The sequence below is a fragment of the Thermobia domestica genome, chromosome 7 (assembly GCF_964235325.1).
Source record: "Thermobia domestica chromosome 7, izTheDome1.hap1.1, whole genome shotgun sequence".
Lineage (NCBI taxonomy): Eukaryota > Metazoa > Arthropoda > Insecta > Zygentoma > Lepismatidae > Thermobia > Thermobia domestica.
The window spans coordinates 95,713,216-95,739,048 of NC_137460.1; the positions used below are offsets into that span (position 1 = coordinate 95,713,216).

Below are 25,833 nucleotides of genomic sequence, written 5' to 3' on the forward strand. Positions count from 1 at the left end.
GAAGTTATATTAAAAATCTTCAGTGCATAAAATTTACATTACGTAATCATTACTTTAAAAAAAGTGTTGAATAAATTTACGACTCTTGTCATTTCAGACGACGTACTATATGTAAAAATACGTATACATTTCTTAACATTGGTGTTCCCACTTCTCATGAACAATGCCGTGATTTTTTTTCTCAAACATTCGCAGGGAGCATGCGAAAAAAAAAAAAAAAAAGCTGACCCGGAGCTCGAAGATGAATCAATCTTACTTCCTCCGAACTGAGATCTCTAAGTACACATGTACTGAAAGTGCACTGGAAAAGCTTGTACTAAAAGGCATTTTAAGCATAAATAGAACGTACAGGGATACATGTATAAGATCGAAACTTCTATGCTTTTCTGTATAAATACAGACCTTACAGTTGGAAGGCCAGAGAGAAGTTGCACTGAAACAAAGCGATACTAGCGCCACCGCTCACGTTCAGCTTCGGTGCACGAGACCGAGTGAAAGTTGAATCAGCTGATTGTTACAGTTGTCAGTTAGCATGTATCGTGTGCAGGTGCGAACCGAGTGTCATTTGTTTTTTAATTTTCTCTGTGTGTGAGAGACTCCTTTGTGTTTTTGTTTACGTACGCTCATATGTGTGTGATATTATGAAAGAAAACTTATAATATTTCCGTCATGGGTGAATAGTATTTCGAGATCTCATCTCTAACTCTTATTTTAAAGTAAGGTACTGTACCTTTTATTTATTTATTATTTGTAATAATTACAACATAGTATGTGATCAAGTTCCTTTGTTTACATTCTAAAAGCGAAAGAACTTCACCTATATTTAGCATATTTTATTTATATTTTGTTATGAACTTGAAATATTCTCATCCAATATTTTAAATTCATAATTAGTTTTAAATCGCTTCTCTTTAAGCAGTGGTGCCCCCCCCCTCCTTATGACCACGACGCAGCCTCCCAATTGTCTATCCGTAGGTCCATGAAAAAAAATATTTTCAATTAATTTTTACACCCCCTCAAACATATTTATATAGATTTTTAACCCCCCAAATATTTCAATGACGCAGTTTGCGTCATAGACTCCCTTTGTGGGCGCCCCTGCTTTAAGAATTTAACTTATTTAGTTAGTCTAAAAATATTATTAAATATCTAGCAATAGGAAGGGAATAAGCTTATTTTTTTGGTGTTCTTATTTCTTCTTACTAGATTGAGGAAATTTTCTTTCTTGTAATTTTTGAGCCTTTTCAAGTAAATATATCTAAATTTTAAGTTTTTTTTTTTTTGAGAGGGAGAAAGAAGAGGAGGCAAGACCACGACCTCAACTTGTGGGGGCAGGGGGCAACTGCCCTTCCATTTAACCTCCGCGTCGTTTGAGAAGAGTCCACTTTCATATAAGCCTTTCTTACTCTTCATCTGACACGACACGGACATGAATGGATAACTGAAGTTGGTTCATCACATAATATATATAAAGCAAAATGTGAATTGTGACCATTTTAGTGAAACGTGTATTATTAGGGCCGCAGATATAACATATATTTCCGAAGGCTTTGTTTAAAATATTGCTCCCTCAATTTTACTTGTGAAACACGAGATGAGCTCACCCATACCATTTTCAAAAGAACTGAAAATAATTTAAAATGCTGCTGCCTGCCCCATCATCCGAATGAAATATATTTCCCTAAGGCCAAGTAGAAATTTAATCTGGGATCTACATCAATTAAACGCTAACTAGAGCCTCGAGAAGTAATAAGACAGTTTAATAAGATTTTAAACTCTAGGGACCCAAATTTCGTCATATTTTACATTTTAATAGGGAGCCCAACTTCATATAGGCCTACTTTTTCAGGGTGGTCCAAATATTAATGCCTGCCGCCATAGGAAAAAAATCTAACTTACTTGCAAGATTAAATTTACGTATATAATATACATACTGTTTTTTCTTTGTTTAATTCGTGCATTCCCACAGGTGTGGGAAAGAGGATATTGAATTCCTAAACCACCCCTATGCACAAAAGTGTACTCGTTTAGTAATCTATTGCAAGATTTTTTTAATGTAAGAAGTAGATATTTATTGCTTTATTCTGGTCTTCAAAAAGGACCTGCTTTTAACTAAACACGAACCAAGTATTCATACGCTATACGTCAGTAGCGGAGACAGTTTTCGGGCCTCTTTCCACGCAGAACCAAAAATGAGGTAGGCCCTATGTGAATGGAAGAACGGTAATAAACCCAGAAACGCACTTTGTGATGTTTTAACCAATCATGTTACGCTTTCGGATAATTATTTTCAACACCCTTGTATTTAAAGACTTCCTCTGGGGGGAAGAGTAACCTGAAATCAGCATTGTGCATTTATGTATGTATATTTTTGCCTTCCTCATCCTGTCACTGCAAGAGATGCTACCATAAAAATGAGAGGTATTGAAATGTATTCCACGATGTTCTTTAGGCCAATGAAGACGAATGATTAATGATAAGTGAAATGCAATAGAAGCATTGGTGAAATGAAAATGTAGGGGGAAACTGCAGAAGAACATCTATAATACACACACACACACACACACACACACACACACACACACACACACACACACTGATTGTTCTTTATATAATTTGTGCATTTATACAGATTTGGATTTCTGAGCCAGCAGAAAAAGTGTACTCTTTTAGTAATCTATTGTCATGAGTTTCTTCTTCTTCTTTTTGGTAAGAAACTCATGACAATAGTTTATTGCTCTATGGTTTCCAGATTTGGATGAGCACGCTGTCATTAAGCACAAGATGTAGCCTCTATAATAATAATAATAAAAAATATTGTTACTTAATTTTGAATTTTTTTTTTGGTTAGATTGGATTTTAGCGTCCCAGTTAGCAACGTGACTATATAAGACTTGAGCCTACAGTTAACATGGGGTCCGAACCACATTACTTACCTTCCGTCGGGAATCGAACCAGGGTCATTGGTACTTTCGGAGACAAACAATATGAGAGAGGTCTTGTTTACGAAAGATTTGACATAGGCAAACAGAATCATAGAGATAACTCAGTGTGTCTGGCATTGGATGTCAAACTTCCACTTTCCGTTTTTATTGATGCCATACAGAAGAATCAATGTGCTTCTTTGTCGCAAAAAAGGGTAGTTCAGTGGTAGAGATCTCACTTCTGGTTTGAGAGATCCCTGGTTCGATCCTCGACCACACGATTTTGTGATGGACAATATCATGTTCGTGGGTTTTACCGGGTTTGTCCGATTTCCTTCCACATTCTTATTCCACCGATTATTTCATAATTCTCTAGCATTATTCATCCGTCTCAATTGGCCTACAGAGTACAAACATGGGATGTAAAACGACAGTTCATATCGCTAATGGTTGCAGTGCGTGCCTTATATGCGTGTGGTCGCGGATTTGATTCCTGGTGATTATCTGTCTCGGATGCAAATCTGAATAGTACTTTTTAAGCAGAAGGGTTGGTTTCATACAACCTCGGTGCTGAAAAAGAAGATTAAATTCTAATCGATAATTGGGAAATGTGCTCTGTTAGTAGTCTTGTATGTGATGCAATCAATTTTATCCTGTCTGTAGTTCTTTCTCTACCTCGTAGTTCTGGAATGTCTTCCCATTCTGACAAATTCAATTCCAAGCAGATGTACGAGGTTAGTGATTTTGCCTCTCTACTAGACATCTTTTTGTTCTAGTCCAGTGGACCAGCCATTGTGACAGAAGTTGTTAATGGAAAATTTCTTCAAATCCCCCAGACGAATAACGGGATGATACTTTAAATACCAGTACTGACACTTTATTTTCCATTGTTGATTCTGATTTTTAGTATAGCGTGTCTTTCAACAACGAGGCTATATGAGACGTGAATCTATAGCTTAACCACGTGGAATTCGAACCACATGAGCTCCTTCCGGAAATCGAACCCGGGTCTCCTACTCCAAAGGCGTGTACGCTAACCGGTCAGCCATGTGAGAGTTCTATTTTTCCATTGTTGTTATTGTTGTTGTTCGGTAATGGTTCTATTATAAATTGATGTCACAATTCCAACCCGTATCTGGATGCTTCGTAAATAAAGGCACACATTATCGGCATAAAAATACTGAAACTAGCCAGGGTGAATTTAAGAATTGTGATGGTCCCAACTTCATATAATGCACAAGCTTACGACTTTTTGTAATATTCTAATCTCGATATCACCTGAACTTCTTTGTGAATATATGATTAGCGTACACACTTTCGGCACGTGAAATCCAGGTTCGGTTCCCGATGGGTGTTCATATGATTCAGACTCCGAGTTAAAGTGTAGATCCTTATCTCATATAGAATCGCTACTGAACGAGACGCTAAACTCGGAAACAACCACTCGATATAACTTGTTCTCACCGTTCATTATAGTTAGCGTTTGCGTATTTGGCAGACCCGGCTTCGATTTTCACTAAGCTTGTTTATTTGTTAAAATTTAGCGTCCCTTTTCAGCACCGAGGCTATGTGGGATGTATACGTACAATTTTAAGGTGGAATTCAAAACACTGTAACGCGTTGAAATGTTAACACTCTGCCTCCAGGAATCGAATCTAGGACAACGAGAACCAAAGGTGCATGCGCTGTCCATTAGACCAGCGAGAAGGATTAGATTTCCGATAGGAGCGCATGTGATCCTAGGTTAAGCTGTAAGGCTGTTTCACATGATATATCCTTGGTGTTTAAAAAGAGCGTTTCACATTTAACTCAAAACCAACCAACCATTCATAGGCTACACATCAATAGTGGAGACAGAATCTTCGGCGCCCTCTCCACGGAGAACCAAAAAAAAAAAAAAGTTCCTTTATAGTGTGTAAGTTCATCTGTTAATGAACGAGCTGTACAAGTCTCAAAACACGTTTCAGATATTTTAACAAATCATGTTACACTTAGGGGGAATACTTTCAACCTGTTGTATTTAAATTCCCCCTCCCCTGGAGAGTAATAAGAAATCAGCACTGTGTTTCTATGTATAATACTCTCGGTTCCCATGTTCTTGCGTACGTTCTCATGTCACTGCAGTAGAATTATTGAGATGAAATGCTACCACAGAAATTAGATGAAATGAAATTTGTAGTTTTACGTCCCATGTTATATGCTCTATACGCTAAAAGAAACGATAGTTAATGAAAGTGAATGGCAATGCAAAATTGGTGAAATGAGAATCTGGGAGAGACGGTAATTACCGAGAGAATCCACTGACGTGATGTTACCCACCACGAACCAGTGACCTCTTGCACCGTAGATGAGAGCTCTACCACTGAGCCAGCGTTCTCACTGCTGTACCACAGAGGACCATCACATTCTTGTCTCTGATGCTACTGTTGTGCTGTGTTTCTCCTGATTCGTAATGAATTCAGGGTCTCCAGTACCCATTGAGGTATCTTCTTTCAGTTGAGTTGAGTTGATTTTGAGTTTAACGTCCCTTTCAGCAGCGATGCTTTATGTGACATGGACCTACTGATTACCGTGGAATCCGAACCACACGAGCTCCCGCCGGGAATCGAACCCAGGTATCCCACGCCAAAGGCGTGTACGCTAACCCCTGAGCGACAAAGGAGCTCCGGATCTATTTTCAGCGTTTTTGTTGCTTAAAATGTAACTGTTACCCTACCGGTATATGCTACGAAGGAGCTATTTTTATTTCTAGTTGTGACACGTTTTCCAATCAACTTTCTTCAATTAAATGTCCTCTTTTACGCAACCTAAGAATGGCGCTTTTTTTTTAAAAAAAAGTAAAATGGAGAAATGGAATATTAGGAACACGCAGTCAGTTGTATAAAATCCTATTGCTAATATGTCCGACCGTCTGTTACTCCACAAGATAACTGTTGAAGGTAAGCAAATTTTTAAATTCTGTTTTTTTCCCAATAGACAGCTGGAGCGGTTATTTCTTCCGAGTTCATTAATGTAGTCAATCCGATAACACCTTCAACAGATAATGGGTGGCTATTCATACCAAATACATGATTAATGTAAGATTCGCGTTATCCTCTTTACTGTCGGTTATTTCAGCCGAGTTCTTTAATGTAGTTAATCCATTAATACCTTCAACAGATAATAGGGTGGCTATTCATACCAAATACATGGTTAATGTAAGATTCGCGTTATCCTCTTTACTGTCGTTATTTCGGCCGAGTTCCTTAATGTGGTCAATCCATTAATACCTTCAACAGATAATGGGGTGGCTATTTATACCAAATACATGGTTAATGTAAGATTCGCGTTATCCTCTTTACTGTCGGTTATTTCGGCCGAGTTCCTTAATGTGGTCAATCCATTAATACCTTCAACAGATAATGGGGTGGCTATTCATACCAGATACATGGTTAATGTAAGATTCGCGTTATCCTCTTTACTGTCGGTTATTTCGGCCGAGTTCCTTAATGTGGTCAACCCATTAATACCTTCAACAGATAATGGGGTGGCTATTTATACCAAATACATGGTTAATGTAAGATTCGCGTTATCCTCTTTACTGTCGGTTATTTCGGCCGAGTTCCTTAATGTGGTCAATCCATTAATACCTTCAACAGATAATGGGTGGCTATTCATACCAAATACATGATTAATGTAAGATTCGCGTTATCCTCTTTACTGTCGGTTATTTCGGCCGAGTTCTTTAATTTAGTTAATCCATTAATACCTTCAACAGATAATGGGGTGGCTATTCATACCAAATACATGGTTAATGTAAGATTCGCGTTATCCTCTTTACTGTCGGTTATTTCAGCCGAGTTCTTTAATGTAGTTAATCCATTAATACCTTCAACAGATAATAGGGTGGCTATTCATACCAAATACATGGTTAATGTAAGATTCGCGTTATCCTCTTTACTGTCGTTATTTCGGCCGAGTTCCTTAATGTGGTCAATCCATTAATACCTTCAACAGATAATGGGGTGGCTATTCATACCAAATACATGGTTAATGTAAGATTCGCGTTATCCTCTTTACTGTCGGTTATTTCAGCCGAGTTCTTTAATGTAGTTAATCCATTAATACCTTCAACAGATAATAGGGTGGCTATTCATACCAAATACATGGTTAATGTAAGATTCGCGTTATCCTCTTTACTGTCGGTTATTTTGGCCGAGTTCCTTAATGTGGTCAATCCATTAATACCTTCAACAGATAATGGGTGGCTATTCATACCAAATACATGATTAATGTAAGATTCGCGTTATCCTCTTTACTGTCGGTTATTTCGGCCGAGTTCTTTAATTTAGTTAATCCATTAATACCTTCAACAGATAATGGGGTGGCTATTCATACCAAATACATGGTTAATGTAAGATTCGCGTTATCCTCTTTACTGTCGGTTATTTCAGCCGAGTTCTTTAATGTAGTTAATCCATTAATACCTTCAACAGATAATAGGGTGGCTATTCATACCAAATACATGGTTAATGTAAGATTCGCGTTATCCTCTTTACTGTCGTTATTTCGGCCGAGTTCCTTAATGTGGTCAATCCATTAATACCTTCAACAGATAATGGGTGGCTATTCATACCAAATACATGATTAATGTAAGATTCGCGTTATCCTCTTTACTGTCGGTTATTTCGGCCGAGTTCTTTAATTTAGTTAATCCATTAATACCTTCAACAGATAATGGGGTGGCTATTCATACCAAATACATGGTTAATGTAAGATTCGCGTTATCCTCTTTACTGTCGGTTATTTCAGCCGAGTTCTTTAATGTAGTTAATCCATTAATACCTTCAACAGATAATAGGGTGGCTATTCATACCAAATACATGGTTAATGTAAGATTCGCGTTATCCTCTTTACTGTCGTTATTTCGGCCGAGTTCCTTAATGTGGTCAATCCATTAATACCTTCAACAGATAATGGGGTGGCTATTTATACCAAATACATGGTTAATGTAAGATTCGCGTTATCCTCTTTACTGTCGGTTATTTCAGCCGAGTTCTTTAATGTAGTTAATCCATTAATACCTTCAACAGATAATAGGGTGGCTATTCATACCAAATACATGGTTAATGTAAGATTCGCGTTATCCTCTTTACTGTCGTTATTTCGGCCGAGTTCCTTAATGTGGTCAATCCATTAATACCTTCAACAGATAATGGGTGGCTATTCATACCAAATACATGATTAATGTAAGATTCGCGTTATCCTCTTTACTGTCGGTTATTTCGGCCGAGTTCTTTAATTTAGTTAATCCATTAATACCTTCAACAGATAATGGGGTGGCTATTCATACCAAATACATGGTTAATGTAAGATTCGCGTTATCCTCTTTACTGTCGGTTATTTCAGCCGAGTTCTTTAATGTAGTTAATCCATTAATACCTTCAACAGATAATAGGGTGGCTATTCATACCAAATACATGGTTAATGTAAGATTCGCGTTATCCTCTTTACTGTCGGTTATTTCGGCCGAGTTCCTAATGTGGTCAATCCATTAATACCTTCAACAGATAATGGGTGGCTATTCATACCAAATACATGATTAATGTAAGATTCGCGTTATCCTCTTTACTGTCGGTTATTTCGGCCGAGTTCTTTAATTTAGTTAATCCATTAATACCTTCAACAGATAATGGGGTGGCTATTCATACCAAATACATGGTTAATGTAAGATTCGCGTTATCCTCTTTACTGTCGGTTTTTTCGGCCGAGTTCTTTAATGTAGTTAATCCAGTAATACTTTCAACAGATAATAGGGTGGCTATTCATACCAAATACATGGTTAATGTAAGATTCGCGTTATCCTCTTTACTGTCGGTTTTTTCGGCCGAGTTCTTTAATGTAGTTAATCCAGTAATACCTTCAACAGATAATGGGGTGGCTATTCATACCAAATACATGGTTAATGTAAGATTCGCGTTATCCTCTTTACTGTCGGCTTTTTCGGCCGAGTTCCTTAATGTGGTCAATCCATTAATACCGTCAACAGATAATTTGGTGACTATTCATACCAAATACATGGTTAATGTAAGATTCGCGTTTATCCTCATAGTGTTATTACCAAAGTTTATTAATATTAAATCTTGTTGCAGTATTCAGTATCCAGCTGTAAGCGCGAAAGAAAAGAAAAACGCTACTTTACGTAATCTGTATTCTAAAACTTTATTTATTTTCTTTTCTTGCTATGTTCTTTAAGAGATCTGTCGAAGTCAATATATTTTGTGAAATCTTGAAATATCCTCTTTTTAAAAGTTTCTCATATTGTAACATAAGTTAGCATGACTTACGCTGGTTGTTTACTTAGATTAAAAATTGGTTGGATTAAAAATTTAACATTCCTAGCAGCACCGAGGTTATATGAAACATGAAGCCACAACTTAACTTGGGGTCCGTCTCCGAAGCACATGAGCCCCCGTCGGGAATTTAACTCGGGTGTCTCGCGGCGGAAACGCGTACGCTAATCATGTAGCCACGAGGGAGTCCATTTATTAAATTAGTAATACGAAAGAATAATTGTCATGATAAATAAAATTTAATTAGCTCGTGTTCTTCCCATCCGTAAGAAAATAATTTCATCGTCACAATCGTGTCCGTGGGTGACCGTGGGTACTCATGTTTCCTACCACATTCTCATTCTACTAAATCTTCCATAATCATTCATTTGCCTTAATTATGCCTCCCTGAGCCTAAAGGACATGTGGGACGTTAAACTGAAAAATTTTGTTTAATTTTTTCATCTTCACAAATTAACTGTTCAATCGAGTTGTTTGCATGCGTACTTTGATGGTTCCGAATTTGATTCTATGTGAACGTGTAGAATATTCACATTCAGTATCGAACCTGTATACTTAGGAAGCATTCTTGTAGTGACTTCCATTCTAGAAACACAACGGAAATCGGAAGCCGATATGCTGACCAGTGGCATGTACAGGGGGATGTTACCGGTTCCCTTCCAAATGGTACTATATATATATATATATATATATATATATATATATATATATATATATATATATATATATATATATATATATATATATATATATATATATATATATATATATATAATCCCATATTAAGAAAATATGAATACAAATTCATATTGAAATGAAATCTTTGAGTTCACGGTTATGCCGGTTAGGGTAAAGGAGACGGTGATGATGAGTAATGAATGAGATGGTGGAATGAAGAAAGTAGGAGGAAACGGGATGTGGCGGGCCGGCGGTATGCGTTTGCGTAGACCGGCACCCACACAAGAGAGTTTTGTAATTTACCAAAATACTTCTAATTAGTCAACCAAAGTTTCTGCAAAACACCCACTATAACTCGAGCGGCAAAGTTATACTGTAAACAGGAACTCAGCTATCAAAACAGTCTAAAGAATCTTAGTATTACACGGTAGCGTTGGCCTGGGCCAAGACTTAACCTCTAGTGGAAACAATGGAATCGTTATCCTGATTAAGGTTTGATAACCAAACAATCCTTTGGGGTATCTCTTGAAACAAAACTCGACAAATATGTTCCTTGCAGTAAGCCTGCAGTTTATTGGCTCTAAGCAAATTACAAGAACCAGAGCCGGGGCGATAGTGTAAGTACTGTGTATATATATATCGGGTGTTGCAAAATAAGTGTTACAACTCTTGGGAGGTGACTCCTGTCACTGAGACAAGAAAAAAAGTTCTCTTGAATTTTTAGCTATCGGACATAGTTTCGGATCTATAAGGTGCCGAAAACGTGGGAAAATGACTTTCGGACGCCAATAGTTTGGAAACTATCCAACGTAAATAGGGCGGGTAAAAAATTCACTGAAGAAGTCATACCTGCTGTATTGAATTTTGCATGTTTCACAATCCTACCATGCACGCGCAAGGGATTCCCCAAAGGAACGTAGGGAGTCCCGGATAATCTGCCAAATGAAAATTGGTCTAAATGGATATGAATTGATAGGGTTTCTACCAGGCAACAATAATTCGTTTGTGTTGAGTCGATATCTGGAACAAATACAAAATGGCGGTCATCTTCATGCCCGTTGTATGTGGTTGCATAATCGCAGGTACGGATTCTGGCCAACAGTGACGTTCTGAGTATTACCTGTAGAGAATTTGTTCTCAAATGTTCTAGAAAGACATCTGGAGTGTCGGTAGAGAACAACAGATGAAGCAGGGTGGTTCACATGTGTGGAAACACTTAACGGAAAATGCCCAGAAATGCACTCATACTAAGTAAACGTGAGTTCAAAGCTTCGGAAATGTAAGGAATAGCATCAAGAACATGAAAGCCATTGCCGATTCACCAATAATATTCCCTCAATCCGATGCAATATGATGTGCGCGGTTGCATACCAATAAGGATGCAACAACTGAGGCCAAGTTGAAATTATGCAAGGGGACTCACAAAGAAACTGGCTAAACTAAATGAATGTCACTAGTGGGATTGCATGATCGATATCGTCGATCGATATAAAACTAGAAAAATAACGTTGTACATTCTGCTAATACATTTGGTACACTTTTTGGTAGAACGTAACTAGAACAAAATTGTACCAATGTCCCTCTTTGTTTGGGACATTGTCCCACATTCGACACATATAAAAAGAAATATCTTAATCCATGGTTCAAATTCTGATACAGTGTGAAAATAACAAACTTGCATCATGTCCCAAGTCTTCTGTCTTGTGTTATGTCCCACGTCAATATAGGAAAATACCTCCAGAAATTCGTATGTTACACACAGTGCCAAGTCAAAGACAAAAATGAACCAATTTGGCACATGTAACACTACTGCTGGAACACCATACATATGGAAAATAAAACGGCATGAGAAATAGTAAGAAATATCTCAAAGCTCTGATTGTTTACAACTGTGCAGTAGGAATAAAATGAAACACCCAAGCATGTCGGGAGGCTGTACAAGAGCGCTTGCCAAACAAAGTGGGTACTCCTCAAAGAAATGAAAAAAGAGAAAGGGAGGCTCCCTAGAAGCCTCAGGGCTAGAGCGTTCGCTTTCGCTCGCGTGGTCACAGTCGCCAAAACTACTGGGAGCCCACGGCCTCAGATTCAAGACCCGAATTGTTATTTTCCTATTTTTCGCACGTGGGACGGTGTCCCAACAGTAGTGGGACATGTTGACATTTGTCCATTAGCTATATGTTGATATCAACACACACATTGGTCACATTTCAATATCGATCATGCGATCCCACTAGTGACATTCATTTAGTTTAGCCAGTTTCTTTGTGAGTCCCTTTGCACAATTTCAACTTGGCCTCAGTTGTTGCATCTTTATTGGTATGCAACCGCGCACATCATATTGCATCGGATTGAGGGAATATTATTGGTGGATCGGCAATGGCTTTCATGTTCTTGATGCTATTCCTTACATTTCCGAAGCTTTGAACTCACGTTTGCTTAGTATGACTGCATTTCTGGGCATTTTCCGTTAAGTGTTTCCACACATGTGAACCACCCTGCTTCATCTGTTGTTTTCTACCGACACTCCAGATGTCTTTCTAGAACATTTGAGAACAAATTATCTACACGTAATACTCATAACATCACTGTTGGCCAGAATCCGTACCTGGCGATTATGCAACCACACACAACGGGCATGAAGATGTCCGCCATTTTGTATTTGTTCCAGATATCGACTCAATACAAACGAATTATTGTTGCCTGGTAGAAACCCTATCAATTCATATCCATTTAGACCAATTTTCATTTGGCAGATTATTCGGGACTCCCTACGTTCCTTTGGGGAATCCCTTGCGCGTGCATGGTAGGATTGTGAAACATGCAAAATTCAATACAGCAGGTATGACTTCTTCAGTGAATTTTTTACCCGCCCTATTTACGTTGGATAGTTTCCAAACTATTGGCGTCCGAAAGTCATTTTCCCACGCTTTCGGCACCTTATAGATCCGAAACTATGTCCGATAGCCGAAAGTTCAAGATAACTTTTTTCTTGTCTCAGTGACAGGAGTCACCTCCCAAGAGTTGTAACACTTAGTTTGCAACACCCGATATAAGAGTTTAACTTACGTGGCGGTGTTCCAAAGATAGTTCTCACTAAATAACTTCACTGATTAAAAAAAAGCTTAACTGTTGCACTGTTCACAATAAAACAAAGCTGCACTAGACTGGGAGGGCACGAATCAGTCCTAGTGGGTAGGTAGGTAAGGGGTATACTACTTGATCTACCGGTCTGCAGAACAGACATCAAATAGGGTAGGCTACCAGAGGTTAGGAACAGGTTACCGTTTGATCTACCGGTCTGCGAACAGACATCAAACAGGGTAGGTGTAAAGGTTACCGTTTGATCTACCGGTCTGCTAAGCAGACATCAAATAAAGTTGGTTACCAGAAGGAATTAAGGTTACCGTTTGATCTACCGGTCTGCGAACAGACATCAAACAAGGAAGGTGTAAGGGTTTACCGTTTGATCTACCGGTCTGCGAACAGACATCAAACAGGGTGTAACTATTTGATTACCCATGTGTTTAGCCAGCTAAGCAATAAACTTAGAGTCTGTCAAAACACACATCAAATAGGGGCGCGACAGAACTTTAGCCGTCAACTTCCTAAGCTTGCCAGCAGTTTCTGGAGCGAGTCCGGGCTGTAGCGAAACTTGCGGAAGTAGATTGCCAAGTTCGGAAGGAGGTAACTTTTAGCCGTCAGTTTCCTAAGCAGATCAGCAATTATGGGAGAACCCTGGCTGAACCGTCTTGCTTTCAGAAACAGATTGCCAAGTTACCGTGAGGATTAGGTAGGGTAGTACTTTGACCGTCAGTTTCCTAAGCCGACCAGCAATTATGGGCGAACCCTGGCTGAGCCATCGAGCTTTCAGAAACAGATTGCCAAGTACTGGGTAAACCAAGAGAGTGAGGTAGGTAACCAAGAGAGTGAGTAGGCCGGCCTCCGTGGAGGCAGAGAGGTTGGAAGGCAGAGGGTTGGACAACTAGAGACTTCTTCGTGATAAGTTCCTGAACTGAGACGTACCTAACGAATTGCGTACTCCTCGTAGGCCGCACGTCTCTGAGGGGTTCAGGAGAGGGACGTTGTCCGATGAGAGAGCCCAAAACACGCGTTTTTAAGGGCCTCGATCGGGGGTGCAACCGGCACCAATTTACGGTCTGTGTGCAAAATAGTAACGTGTGCACACGTTGCACCAAGACCGTGAGGTCAGAGGTTGAGCATGCGTGGAGATCTAAAAATTACCTAGGGCGGAGCCCGAGGGGGACCAGTATCCTGAAAAGAAAGATTATTGGCCTTGCGCACGGTTTCGGGTGCATAGGAGCTCGGAAGAGTTCCACTCTGAGGGGCGGAGATACTAGCTATTGGAACAAGCCATGCCATTAACATCTAGATTGGCTAGAACAAGGTGCCTTGGGCGGAGCCAGGCAAAAGATAAGATTTTGTGTGTGCGCATGCGTGTGCTTGTGATGTGTAGTCCTTGGGTTTAGGTGTGTGAGCCCCTTTCTCTGGAAGAATGATTTTAACATCTAGATTTACAGAGAATTGTACAAACAGGATCTTAAACTATAAAACATATACTAAACATAAAAGATTTCAAGTAATAAACTTGAAAGGTTTTATACATAATGAACTCAAGACCCTTCAACAGTTTATCTACTTGTTTTCCACCAAAGACATACATATATATTTAATGTTTCGAAGAACGAAAAAGAATCTTGTTTTCTAGAAGCAGAAAATGACATTTAAAAGATACACAAAACTATATGGGTTTTCTTAACAGTATTCTACCACTAATAATAATAATAATCTAACTTGTTAAAAGACTACATAAATATAGAAAAAGAACCAGGCTTCTGTATAGAACCAAAAGGGGAGAATGTTTATCTTAACTGATCTTGACCTACAGGTCAGAAAGGGGGAACTCGTGGGCGAGACTTGAAGGCAGACATGATGTCTGGCTTCCGGCTAGGAAAAATAACAGCAAAACTTCCTAACAGAATTTGGAGTTTAAAAGAAGTGAATGAGACGCGAATTCTGTTGCAATAAAATGCAAAAAAAAAAAAAAAAAAGAAAGAAAAAATGGGGGGCAGATATTGAATGATATTTGCGGACTCTACAGGGAGAACCCCGAGAAAACCCACGCACACGGTGTTTGTCTACCACAAAGTTCACTTGGCGGGAGCTGGGATCGAACCCGGGAGCCCAAGCACCAGAGATGAACGCTCTACCACTGAGTCACCGCGGCCCCCAAAATTCATATTGAAGTTTGTGCTAAAGTAGTATGCACATGGATATCTAAAACTTATTCGCATTGTAGCTTCGGATTTCTTTTGCCACATAATCCAGCAACACGAATTCCTCAGAATCTTTTGTTTTAATCCTTTGTCAGACGGAGCCATAATATTAACCAACTACTTTTAGTAATTCTCTTCAAATTTTATTAAAAAAGAATTTTGTTAAAAACAAATTTTATTAAATGAAAGAAATCTTATTAAAAACAAGGATTAAATTTAGGTGGAGCTGAGCTCATCTTCTTTTATAAAAGGTCTCCCTTCCACACCAAATTGTTCAATTACAGCTACACGCCATTGGTCTGAAATACTAATACTTATATGAAATACGAATTTTGTAGCAAGAATCTTAACGGTATTGTATGAGATGTGAAGTCTTTTCGTTGATGGTTGTACAGTACTTTTAAGACTGCTTGACAACAATTCAGTCAGGATGCCCATATTTATGTATGAACCACAAGGGCAGACCGGGTTCAGGGTAGGCGCGGCATATTAATAAAACAACACTGAAGTAAATTACGCGGACAGAAGAGGATATCAACGAGAGAGAGAAATTCAATGGAGATCTATACTGAAGAAAATGTTGGTCTGGATTATCTCCCCTCCTCTCGTTCCCAGTTTCCGTTGAAGGTAAACGAAATATCTCGAGTTCAACGGATAAGGAAATGGGGAAGTAAGACCATAAGGAGAATAATTGAGTTAAGTGAATTTTTTAAAAAAATATTTAAGCTAATATGTTGGACCTGGAAATAGCACACAGAATGCAAGGAGGATGGCAAAATTGGAAGAAAGTATGTAACATTCTGTTTGATCGCATAATCACGGTAAAGAATAAAAGGGTTTGTTTTACAGAACAGTGGTAGCCCTCAATGATACACGGAACAGAATCATGGCCAATGAAGAAAGCAAAAAGAAAAATATTGAATGTTACCGAAATAAAAATGCTACTCTGGATCCGTGGGATAACAAAAAGTGACAAAAGTAAGGAATGAGAGACTAAGAGGAGAAACGAAGGTTGTAGAGATATATCTAAGAAGATCCAAGAAAGAGTACAGTAATGGTCGGACCATCTGATACGGAGAATAAATGACTACGTAATCAGAAGAATCATGTGGTAGTGGATGGGAAGAGATGTAGAGAGAGATCAAGAATGAAATGGCTGGGTACAGTAAAGAATTGTTTTAACAGGGGAATATTCCGGGACAGGGCTTTTTGGAGAAACAAACAACATCAGAAACGTCGACCCCACTTCAGTTCTTTCAGTTTAACGTTCCACAATTATACTTGTTAGGCTAACGGAGACGATGATTAAGGCTAGTTGGAAGAATTGGTGGAATGAGAAAGTGGGAGGAAAGGGGAGTACCTCGAGAAACGGACACGTTGCAGTCAATCACTTACTTGAACGGGGATCAAACCAGGGCCCCCGACACACCAGAGGTAAACGCTCTACCATTGAGCCACGGTACTCCCACGACCTCACTATAGAACATGGGGAAAGAAGAAGAAGAAGAAGAAGAAGAAGTGGTGAATTTTGTTTTTTGTTTTGTATGATAGAGACTCGGGGCAGGTGTGCAAAATTTTCATAGAACGGGAGGCATAAGGTCCCAAATACAGGCCAGACAGTTAGTATTGATTTAATTCTTATTTATGTATATGATTAAAGCTACCCTTTCAGATCAAAGTAATGTTTGGTATAGTCTTTCCCTCCTTTTTACCGATTACATTAGAATTTAATCCCCACCCTGCTATTGTAACATTTTGGAGTAAATATAGTTTCTTTTAGTGTTATCAATAACGAAATAAAAAATAATGAAATCTTTCAGTTTATGTACCAAGGTTATGCCGGCTAGGCTAAGGGGGAAGTGATGATGAGAAATAAAAGCAATAGTGGAATGAATAACGTGGGAGGAAACGGGAGAACCCTGAGAAAACCCACACACAGTATGTTTGTCCACCTCAAAGTCCACTTGGCGCGAGCTGGGATCGAACCAGAGACCCCACGCTCTACCACTAAGCCACCACGGCGCCAAAAATGATAATTGTACTAGGAATTTTTCCTATTGTGAAAAAATTCGTTCCTCATTGATAAATAATAATAATAATAATAATAATAATAATAATAATAATAATAATAATAATAATAATAATAATAATAATAATAATAATAACTAATTAACTAATTAACTAACTCTATGGCCTATAGAACCCGGAGGTTCAATGCCGCGTTCACAAAAGCTCTCCTCTGACTTCTACCCCTAGCTAACTGCATCCAGTTTCCACTTTGTATTCCTATCTCTGCGAGATCCATCTTAATATTGTCCTTCCATCTGCGCCTAGGTCTTCCTAATGGTCGTTTTACGATTGGTCTTCCAGTCAAGACTTTGAAAGCGTTTCTACTTTCTTCTATTCTAGCTACATGACCTGCCCACCTAAGCCTCCTAGACTTGACGACCCTAACAATGTTGGGTAAACCGTATAAACTATGTAGTTCCTCGTTATGAAGTTTCCGCCATTCCCCATTCCCGTTCCTCTTGGGTCGTAATAATAATAATAATAATAATAATAATAATAATAATAATAATAATAATAATAATAATAATAATAATAATAATAATAATAATAATAGGAAATGTAGTACCAATAAAGAAAACTTGTTTATGCAAGTCTATTTACTTGACTTTCAGTTTAAATGTGTATAAATAAGTAACACGTTGAAGAAAAAATACGAGGAAATTCAGACATCGTATTTTTCTCTTTCATATTGTTTTATAATCACTCTTCATTTGCTGTAAGTATTAAACAAGTTTAACATAAACATATAACAGATGAACTCCATTTTCGAGGCCGGGGTTCGATTTGACCTCCTCTGCTTCTCCTGGCCTACACTTGTGGCTTCATATTAAAGCTTCGTAAAGTGAAAAACAAAATATATTTTGACACACCGATATGCATTAATTGATATACTTTGCTATTATGCAAAACATGCTGCAATGATCTGAATATCACACATTTATAGTACACATAAAGGTGTTTAACTGAAATACAGTAAATGTATTATTAAAGCAAGCTTCTACCATTTGATTAATCATTTTTGCATCTGGCTGTTTCGGGACAATTTTCGTAAAATGCACGTAATTTTAATAAAACGTGGTGAGTGTTTCTTTAAGACTTTCCAAATAGGCCTATTACTTACGGTTGAAGTATGTCAATGAAATTGTATAGATAGATAGATAGATAGAGAGATAGATAGATTGATTGATTGAAAGTCTCCCCACTTATGTAATATGGTAATGAAATAATTTTCCGAATTATTTTTTCAAAATATATGGGTTTCGTGATGTAGGCTGCGTATATATACATTTTTTTCTTTGAGACTTCTCGATTATCTCCCTTCCTTGAACTTGAAATCGGTTAGGTCAGGAATAATGGAGTATTTACTCTATGCTATAAAAAAAATGCACCCACAATCAAAATTCTTAATATTTGCACGCGTTTTGTTTAAAACAAAAGAAGTGGATCTAATGCCTGCGGTGGAAATCAGCGACGAAATTGGACAAGAGGTTGTATTGATCCCCCTGAACGAGTTCAGCTCAGGCAATAGATGTAATACTAGTTTCAAAGAAAATATTGGAAATAGAATTTGGACAAAATTGATTACAAAGTACTTCTTCTTCTTCTTCTTCTTCTTTTTTTTATCGATAACCTTCCGAAAAATTGAATTTTCATGCAACTTGGGTGATAACGAATGCATTCACCAAAACTTTATGATATTTCAGTATAACGTTGGGTAAAAACTAAATGATTTTCATTAAACATGCTTGAATTATCCCTATTGCGTGAATTTGTTGGTGTTAAACGTCCTTCTCAGCACCGAGGTAATACTCGACTAGACCTAAAGTTTAAGATACACTCGAAACCACCGTAATGCGTTCCAAATTTGAAAGCTTTCCGACCGGAAAAAAATGAAATGAAATCTTTGAGTTTTACGTCCCGCGGTTATGCCAGTTAGGCTAAAGGAGACGGTGATGATGAGTAATGAATGAAATGGTGGAATGAAGAAAGTGGGAGGAAACGGGAGAACCCCGAGAAAACCCACGCACACGCTTTCCGACCGGAAATCGGATCCGAGTCCCCGTGCTTCGGTGGTGCGCGCGCTATCCGCCAAACCAGAGGAGAGGGTTTCTATTGCATGATGTTGCCGTAAGTCAGGGACAAGATATGAATCTAATTATGTGAGAACAACCTATAAAGTGTTCTGAACAGACAGACAGAACACGTCCAGTCAGTTGACGCAATATTCTCTGGCTTTTTGGTCCAGAATCGGCTACCTATTCAATCACAAGCTATCTATTTATTGATTTAATGTTTTCTATATGGTCGTGCTTATAATTCTGTATGGTACATTCAATAAAACATGTTATCTCGGTGATGTATGGGACCTATATATTTACAGTGTGGCACAAAAGTAGGTATCCCGCACTGACCGGCTAATGATATTTTATATAATTTTCTTATTGCTATCCCTTCAGGTAGACTTAGTTTTTTTTTTAATTATTTGTTCCTTATTTCTCTTCCAAGAAAATAAACTAAAATGTCATACTTTACAGGACAGTATACCTACTTTTGCCCCCCCCCCTCTCTCTCTCTCTCTCTCTCTCTCTCTCTCTCTCTCTATATATATATATATATATATATATATATATATATATATATATATATATATATATATAATATGTAAGTTTATGTCGCTCTGTAAAGAAAACCGTGTGAAAGTTCGTCAATTTAGAGGGCTTCCGTATGAAATTTGTCGAATAGTCCGCATGCCTTGCTATATAGTTCGCAAATACAGTGGGCTTCTGGGTTACGAATTTAAATCAGCTCCGTAAAGCTATTCTTAAACCGACCAACATGTTCGTGAACCGAAATTATTTTTCCCCCATTGAAATCAATGTAAATACAAATCATCCATTTTTGCAACAGAAACGTGGTGCAGTATGTATTTTTTAAAGTGCTATTTTTGTGATGAAAATAATAACACTATCCTTATTCTTGGCAAAACGTTATAAATAACACCAGATTAAACAAAAAGGTTTGAGGTGAAAAATACCTAAAATGCATAAAAGAACAAAAAATGATTTTGGAATACAACACACTAACAAGTAATGTTTATGCAAACACGCAAAAGGTGTGTGGAATTGGGTACGTGTACGAGTTTGTATGTCGAAATATTGATCGTGAGCCGAGGGCAAAAATTATTCACAAGAATTGTTCGTACAACGGTTTGTTCACAAACCGAGGATTTACTGTAGTCTGCTGTGGGGTTGGGGGTGGGATGGAATGTTTAAATGGGATGCAGTTTTCAGTTAGTGCCCCAGTATTGTGCACTGAGGCTGAGGGAAACGGTGACAACTTTCAAGGATAAAAAATAAATCTTGATTTCGTTAATTCAAATTGCAGCAGAGAAATATTTTACGTGTTCATTCACAGAGTCGCAACGAGAAAAAAAGTGCTTTAATCATGCTAATGGATTCTTGCTCTGTAGATGCAGTCTATATACGTTCCGAGAATACGAATACTTCTTTGGCGTGGTAGTGAGGAAATGCTGTTGTCGGTCATTACCCTTGCGTACTTCGCACTATTAGCTTGTGTTAGCGATGATCTTATGCTAAATAGTATGGGATGGCGATTTTAAAGATACAGAAATATCGAGGAAAATAATGTGAACACCAAGTCCTTTTTTTTTTTTTCCCTCGTGTGTAGGTATCGTGTGTTAACCAACCAGTTGCGTGTTTGACGAAAAGCAATCCGTTACACGAAAAGACAGGAACATTTTAAACTGAGGTAGAAGTAGCCGCTGCAAAAGAAAATAAGCAAAATAACGGGTCTTAAAAGATATTTTTTCAATGATTTTTTTTTTTACCATTTTGAGTTTAGAACTTTTCACTATTGTGATAAGCAAGCTTACGAGTTTATATATATATATATATATATATATATATATATATATATATATATATATATATATATCAAAAGTTTATCGAAGTTGTATGGTATTCTATGCTTATCTTACGTAGTTCTATAGTATTAAACCAATTGCCATTATAGCCCTTTGTGGTCCTAACTCGGTCCTACGCCATCTGTTAGCGACCGACTGAACTACGTCTATTCTAGCGACTAACACAGTTAACGCGTTGCGTCACCCTGTCTCTAACAGGCATGTAAGAAACTTTCTATATGACCAAGTGGCTGTCACGTGTTTTATTCACGTGACTTCTCATTTTGCTTCACGACACTGGGTGGACGCTGAAAATTAGGAAGCACCAGCCGAAAACCGAACACTCTTGGGACCACGCAGACCTGAATTCAACGTTCTAACCACTACACTACGCTGTCCTCCACTAATTTCGCTTTTCGCATATAAAAAGGTGAACTCTTTTATCAGGTATTTTAAAGCAGTCATTTTCAACAGGATGCTCTGTGATGTCACAGTTTGTTGCTCGTATTCTCATTAAATCGCACAGAGAGAACAAGGAGAATGCAATAAATATACCGTTGATATAAGATACTTATGATAGGCAAACAATTCGTAGTCGATGGTTTTGCAGATACATTACTAATCGTGCATTGCCAATAGTTGTTTAATATATTCTATCTATCTCTTTTTCTCCTTTTCTCTTCGTCCTAGCTCAGATTGTAAAACCACGCTCTTACGTCATACATGAGCCAATTAGAAATACTGTTCTAAAGAAACTGTTTGACTGCTCCTCGGAAGCAGATTCAAACCTAAGTGTATTCAAATAGCACTGGCTATGCGATATCCGGACTTTGATATCGATAAAATGTCGAAACTTAGTCAATGTATCGGAATATTGAAATATTAAAAATCAAAATGTATTAATAAATATCGAAAACATCGAAATAGTAAAAATTTCGAAATATGAAATATATAATATAACGGAAATATCGGAAGAATTAAAAATTCAATTATAAAAATATTGAAATATTAAAAAATCGAGAATCGGAAATATCTTAATACGAGGGGGATCAAAAAGTAACGCCTCCTGTGTCAGAAAAATGTATTAATGAACATAGAACAAGACAGGCTATTGCAGAGCATAGCCTGAACTGTCCTCTACAGGATCCTACCCTTCGACATAGTCACCATGAATTTGAACACATCTACGCCATCTTTGAACCCAGGCATCAAAATCTTTTTGAAAAAATTTAGGAGGTTGCTTTTCGACCCATGATTTTACAGCTGTTTTAACTTCATCCAAATCATTGAATCGGCAACCATGTAGGTGTTCTTTTAAAGAACCAAATAGATAAAAGTCATAAGGGGCCAAATCAGTCATAGGATGGGTGAGGCGCAACTGACAAATCCATTTTCGCAATCGCGTGAATTGTGAAAAATGACGTGTGTGGGCGTGCATTATCGTGATGGAGTGTGATGGAATGAATGTCTTTTAGTGGTTTCTTCTTTCGTAGCATTCCTTAAGTTACCGAAGTGTGTTTACGTAGGTTTCGCTGTCAATTGTGGCACGATCTTGCAGGAAATCAACAAGAATAATACCCTGTGCATCCCAAAAGACTGTTGCCTTAATCTTCTGGGTTGATCTGGAAGACTTGAAATTCTTGGGACGGGGAGAAACACTGTGGAATTCCTTTGCTCTCAGGGTCATACAGGTATGCCCACGTCTCATCTCCAGTGACCTAATTTTTGAAGAAGTCTTGATTTTCAACTGCAAATGCGTCCAGGAGCTCTTGACAAATGTCCACTCGCCTCCTCCAATTATCAACAGTCAATTTCTTAGGTACCCACTTAGCACACACTTTGTGATATCCCAAGTCAGCAATTATTCCTTGGACAGAGCCATACGAGATGTTCAAAGCATCAGCAACACTCTGAGCTGTAATGTGCCTGTCTCCTCGAATCAATTTCTCAGCACGTTCTCGATTTGAATCTGTGATTGATGTCGGCCGGCCGCTTCTTGGTTTATCAGCGATTTCTGTTTCTCCGTTGCTAAACTTCTTCACCCAACGCCGTACAATGCTAATGTCCATTAACGCATCCCCAAAAACATTCTTCAAGCGCATATGGATTTCCTTAGGTGGACAACCTTCTTTCGCCAAAAATTCGATGACGACTCTTTCTTTTAGCTTCAGATCCATGGTTCTAATAACTCAGTCAGAAAAAGAAAAGATTACATAAGTAGAGGAAGGCTACCTCTATAACGTCATACATAAACAAATTAGTAGCTGTAATAGAAAAAATATGAGGGATGCATTACCTTTTGATCCTCCCTCGTACCAATAATAATAAAAACCAAAATATAAATTTATCGAAATTATCAAAATATCGAAAATCGAAATATTAATGATTACATAAATTTCAAAATATTGAAAAATATCGATGTATAGATCAGTTGAGTTGATATTTCAATATATGAAAATATGAATCGGTCAGTTGATAAATATCGAAATACCACAAACTGATATGACTAACTTTTTGTTGTCGGCGAGCCGTATGAAGATTTGCAAAGGAATTTTGTCGTTATTTGACTTTATTAAACCAGGCAGGGACTAGAAAATAAAAGATTTAAGAGTAACTGAAAATTGTACAGGAAAATATAGAAATGATGAAAGAACATGGTTTAATCAAGGATATGCCCTGAAGAGATAGATTTCTGTAGGTCAGAGCCGTTGAGTAAATTAAAAGTAGACATTTTATGGGGAATTTATCCAGGTGCATCATGGACCTTGCGAGGAGATGGGCACCAGCTTTGGTTTCTTGGAGGGTGGAGACGGACTGACATTTTTTTTTCAAAAGTATAGTTTTATATTGCTTGATGCACATTGCAATACAACCTGCCTGGGAGGGCCGCGGTGGCTCAGTGGTATATCTCTGGTGCATGGGGTCCTCCGTTCGATCCCAGCTCGCTCCAAGTGAACTTTGTGATGGACAAATACCGTGTGCGTTGGTTTTTTCGGTGTTTTCCAGTTTCCTCCCATTTTCTTCATTCCACTATTTCATTAATTTCTCATCATCACCGTCTCCTTTAGCCTCGTCATCATAACTGTGGGACGTAAAACTTAAATATTTCATTTCGTTTCATTACAACCTGCCTGAGGGGAGACAGAGGTTGCTAAGGGAAAAGGGTGCCCGCTCCCTTACCCTCTCTCATGTCGTCATTGATTACATGAATATTAAGTGAGACGACGAGGAGTGTTAAAGATAATTGGGAAATTAAGATAAATCTAATTTTTTTTTGTTTGTTGAGTGGGGAGACCGTTATGACCTTATTTGAGAACTTGTCTTGGGCCTAATAGAAATGTGATGAGTAGAAATGGTAGAAGATAAAACAGGGAAGGGAAGAAGACCGCAAATCCTGAACAATATTAAAAAGGACAGTTCCTACGTTAGAGAAGATCAGAGTGGGATTATAGTGCATAGAAGGTCCTGCCTTGCGTCGAGGGCAAGTGTGATAGGAGAATATTTTTGTCATGAAACTGGCTTTTAGCAGCATCAATTTATAATTGTTTATACACTATAAATCATGTAACACTAAATCAGTGTTTGAGATCTAAGCCATGGAAACTAGTGTTGGCTACGAGGCTCTGGCGGATTCAGCGCAGAAACAGGAGACTCACAAGGGAAATCACCCAATTGTCCGGCTCCGATTTCAATGAAATTTTGCTAGCTGATAGAGGACACATATGTATTATTTGTGATGACAGAAATTTTTGCCATGGTGCATGTTTTCTATTTTTTTATAATTTTTAAGAGTTGTGATGTGGTTATTAGAGATTACTGCAGAAGTCCCTTACTAACTTTTGTAAACGTCGCGTTAATGAAAGAACAACTATGTAGATACATATAAGGCCTAGGGGGAAGTTGTATGGTAGGTATGACCTTGACGGCAGCCATCTTGAAACCCGCCATTTTGAAAATAGGAATAGAATAATATGATACATTATTTCGGGCTAGAACTTAATCAGGAAGACAATGGTGAAACTAGATTTGAGATACACCTATTTGGGGAAAAGTTATAGGCATTTAATTGTTCACTTACTACGTGCAAAAGTCCCTTATCTCCGCTTCTAACTCGCGTATTAATGATAATTAGTGGATAACTGCTTCGGTAATACATATTATGCCTAGAGGGAAGTGATACGGTAAGGGTATCCTTGACGGCAGCCATCTTGAAATCCGCCATTTTGAATTAAAGTGAAGTTTGAAAAATGAAAACCATAGAATGTGACACCTCGAATTAGCAAATTTTCCCAAAAAGCCAGTGGTATGCTTATTTTTGTTCTATAATTAACCAGTGTGACTTTAGGACTGCTTCTAATGTGCACCAAACGTCCATTATTCGATCTTTCGAATTGGCAACACTCCTAATTTTCACCGCATGTTTTAAGAGACCAACTGGCACTCTGCAATTGTTGCCATGGTTCATGTTTTCTAAATTTATTACATTTTTTAAGAGTTGCGATTTGTCAGTTCGTGTATAGTGTTGGGATGAGCATCCAGCAATCTTTCTGAATTTTGAAGACTTGCAATGTAATTATTTATTTTAAACGAGAATACATGAACAACCTATGAAC

General features: G+C 38.0%; 2 protein-coding genes across 3 annotated transcripts in view; one reads left to right on the top strand and one right to left on the bottom strand.

The window, feature by feature from the left end:
• The first annotated feature begins 513 nt into the window (after nucleotides 1-513).
• LOC145690294 (ATP-binding cassette sub-family G member 4-like) overlaps nucleotides 514-25,833 on the top strand; it is a 103,006-nt gene continuing 77,686 nt past the window's right edge. For both annotated transcript variants that reach the window (XM_081765066.1, XM_081765067.1), the window contains exon 1: nucleotides 514-721. The gene's annotated coding sequence lies outside the window, so the exon portion shown is untranslated. The remainder of the gene's footprint in view (nucleotides 722-25,833) is intronic.
• On the bottom strand, nucleotides 22,939-23,397 carry LOC145689258 (protein GVQW3-like). Its single transcript, XM_081763395.1, has one exon. The coding sequence runs from the start codon at nucleotides 23,395-23,397 to the stop codon at nucleotides 22,939-22,941; it is 459 nt and encodes a 152-aa protein (XP_081619521.1).

What these genes read in the sequence shown, in the direction of transcription:
- LOC145689258 (XM_081763395.1), bottom strand. Translation starts at nt 23,397, where the DNA reads ATGGATCTGAAGCTAAAAGAAAGAGTCGTCATCGAATTTTTGGCGAAA.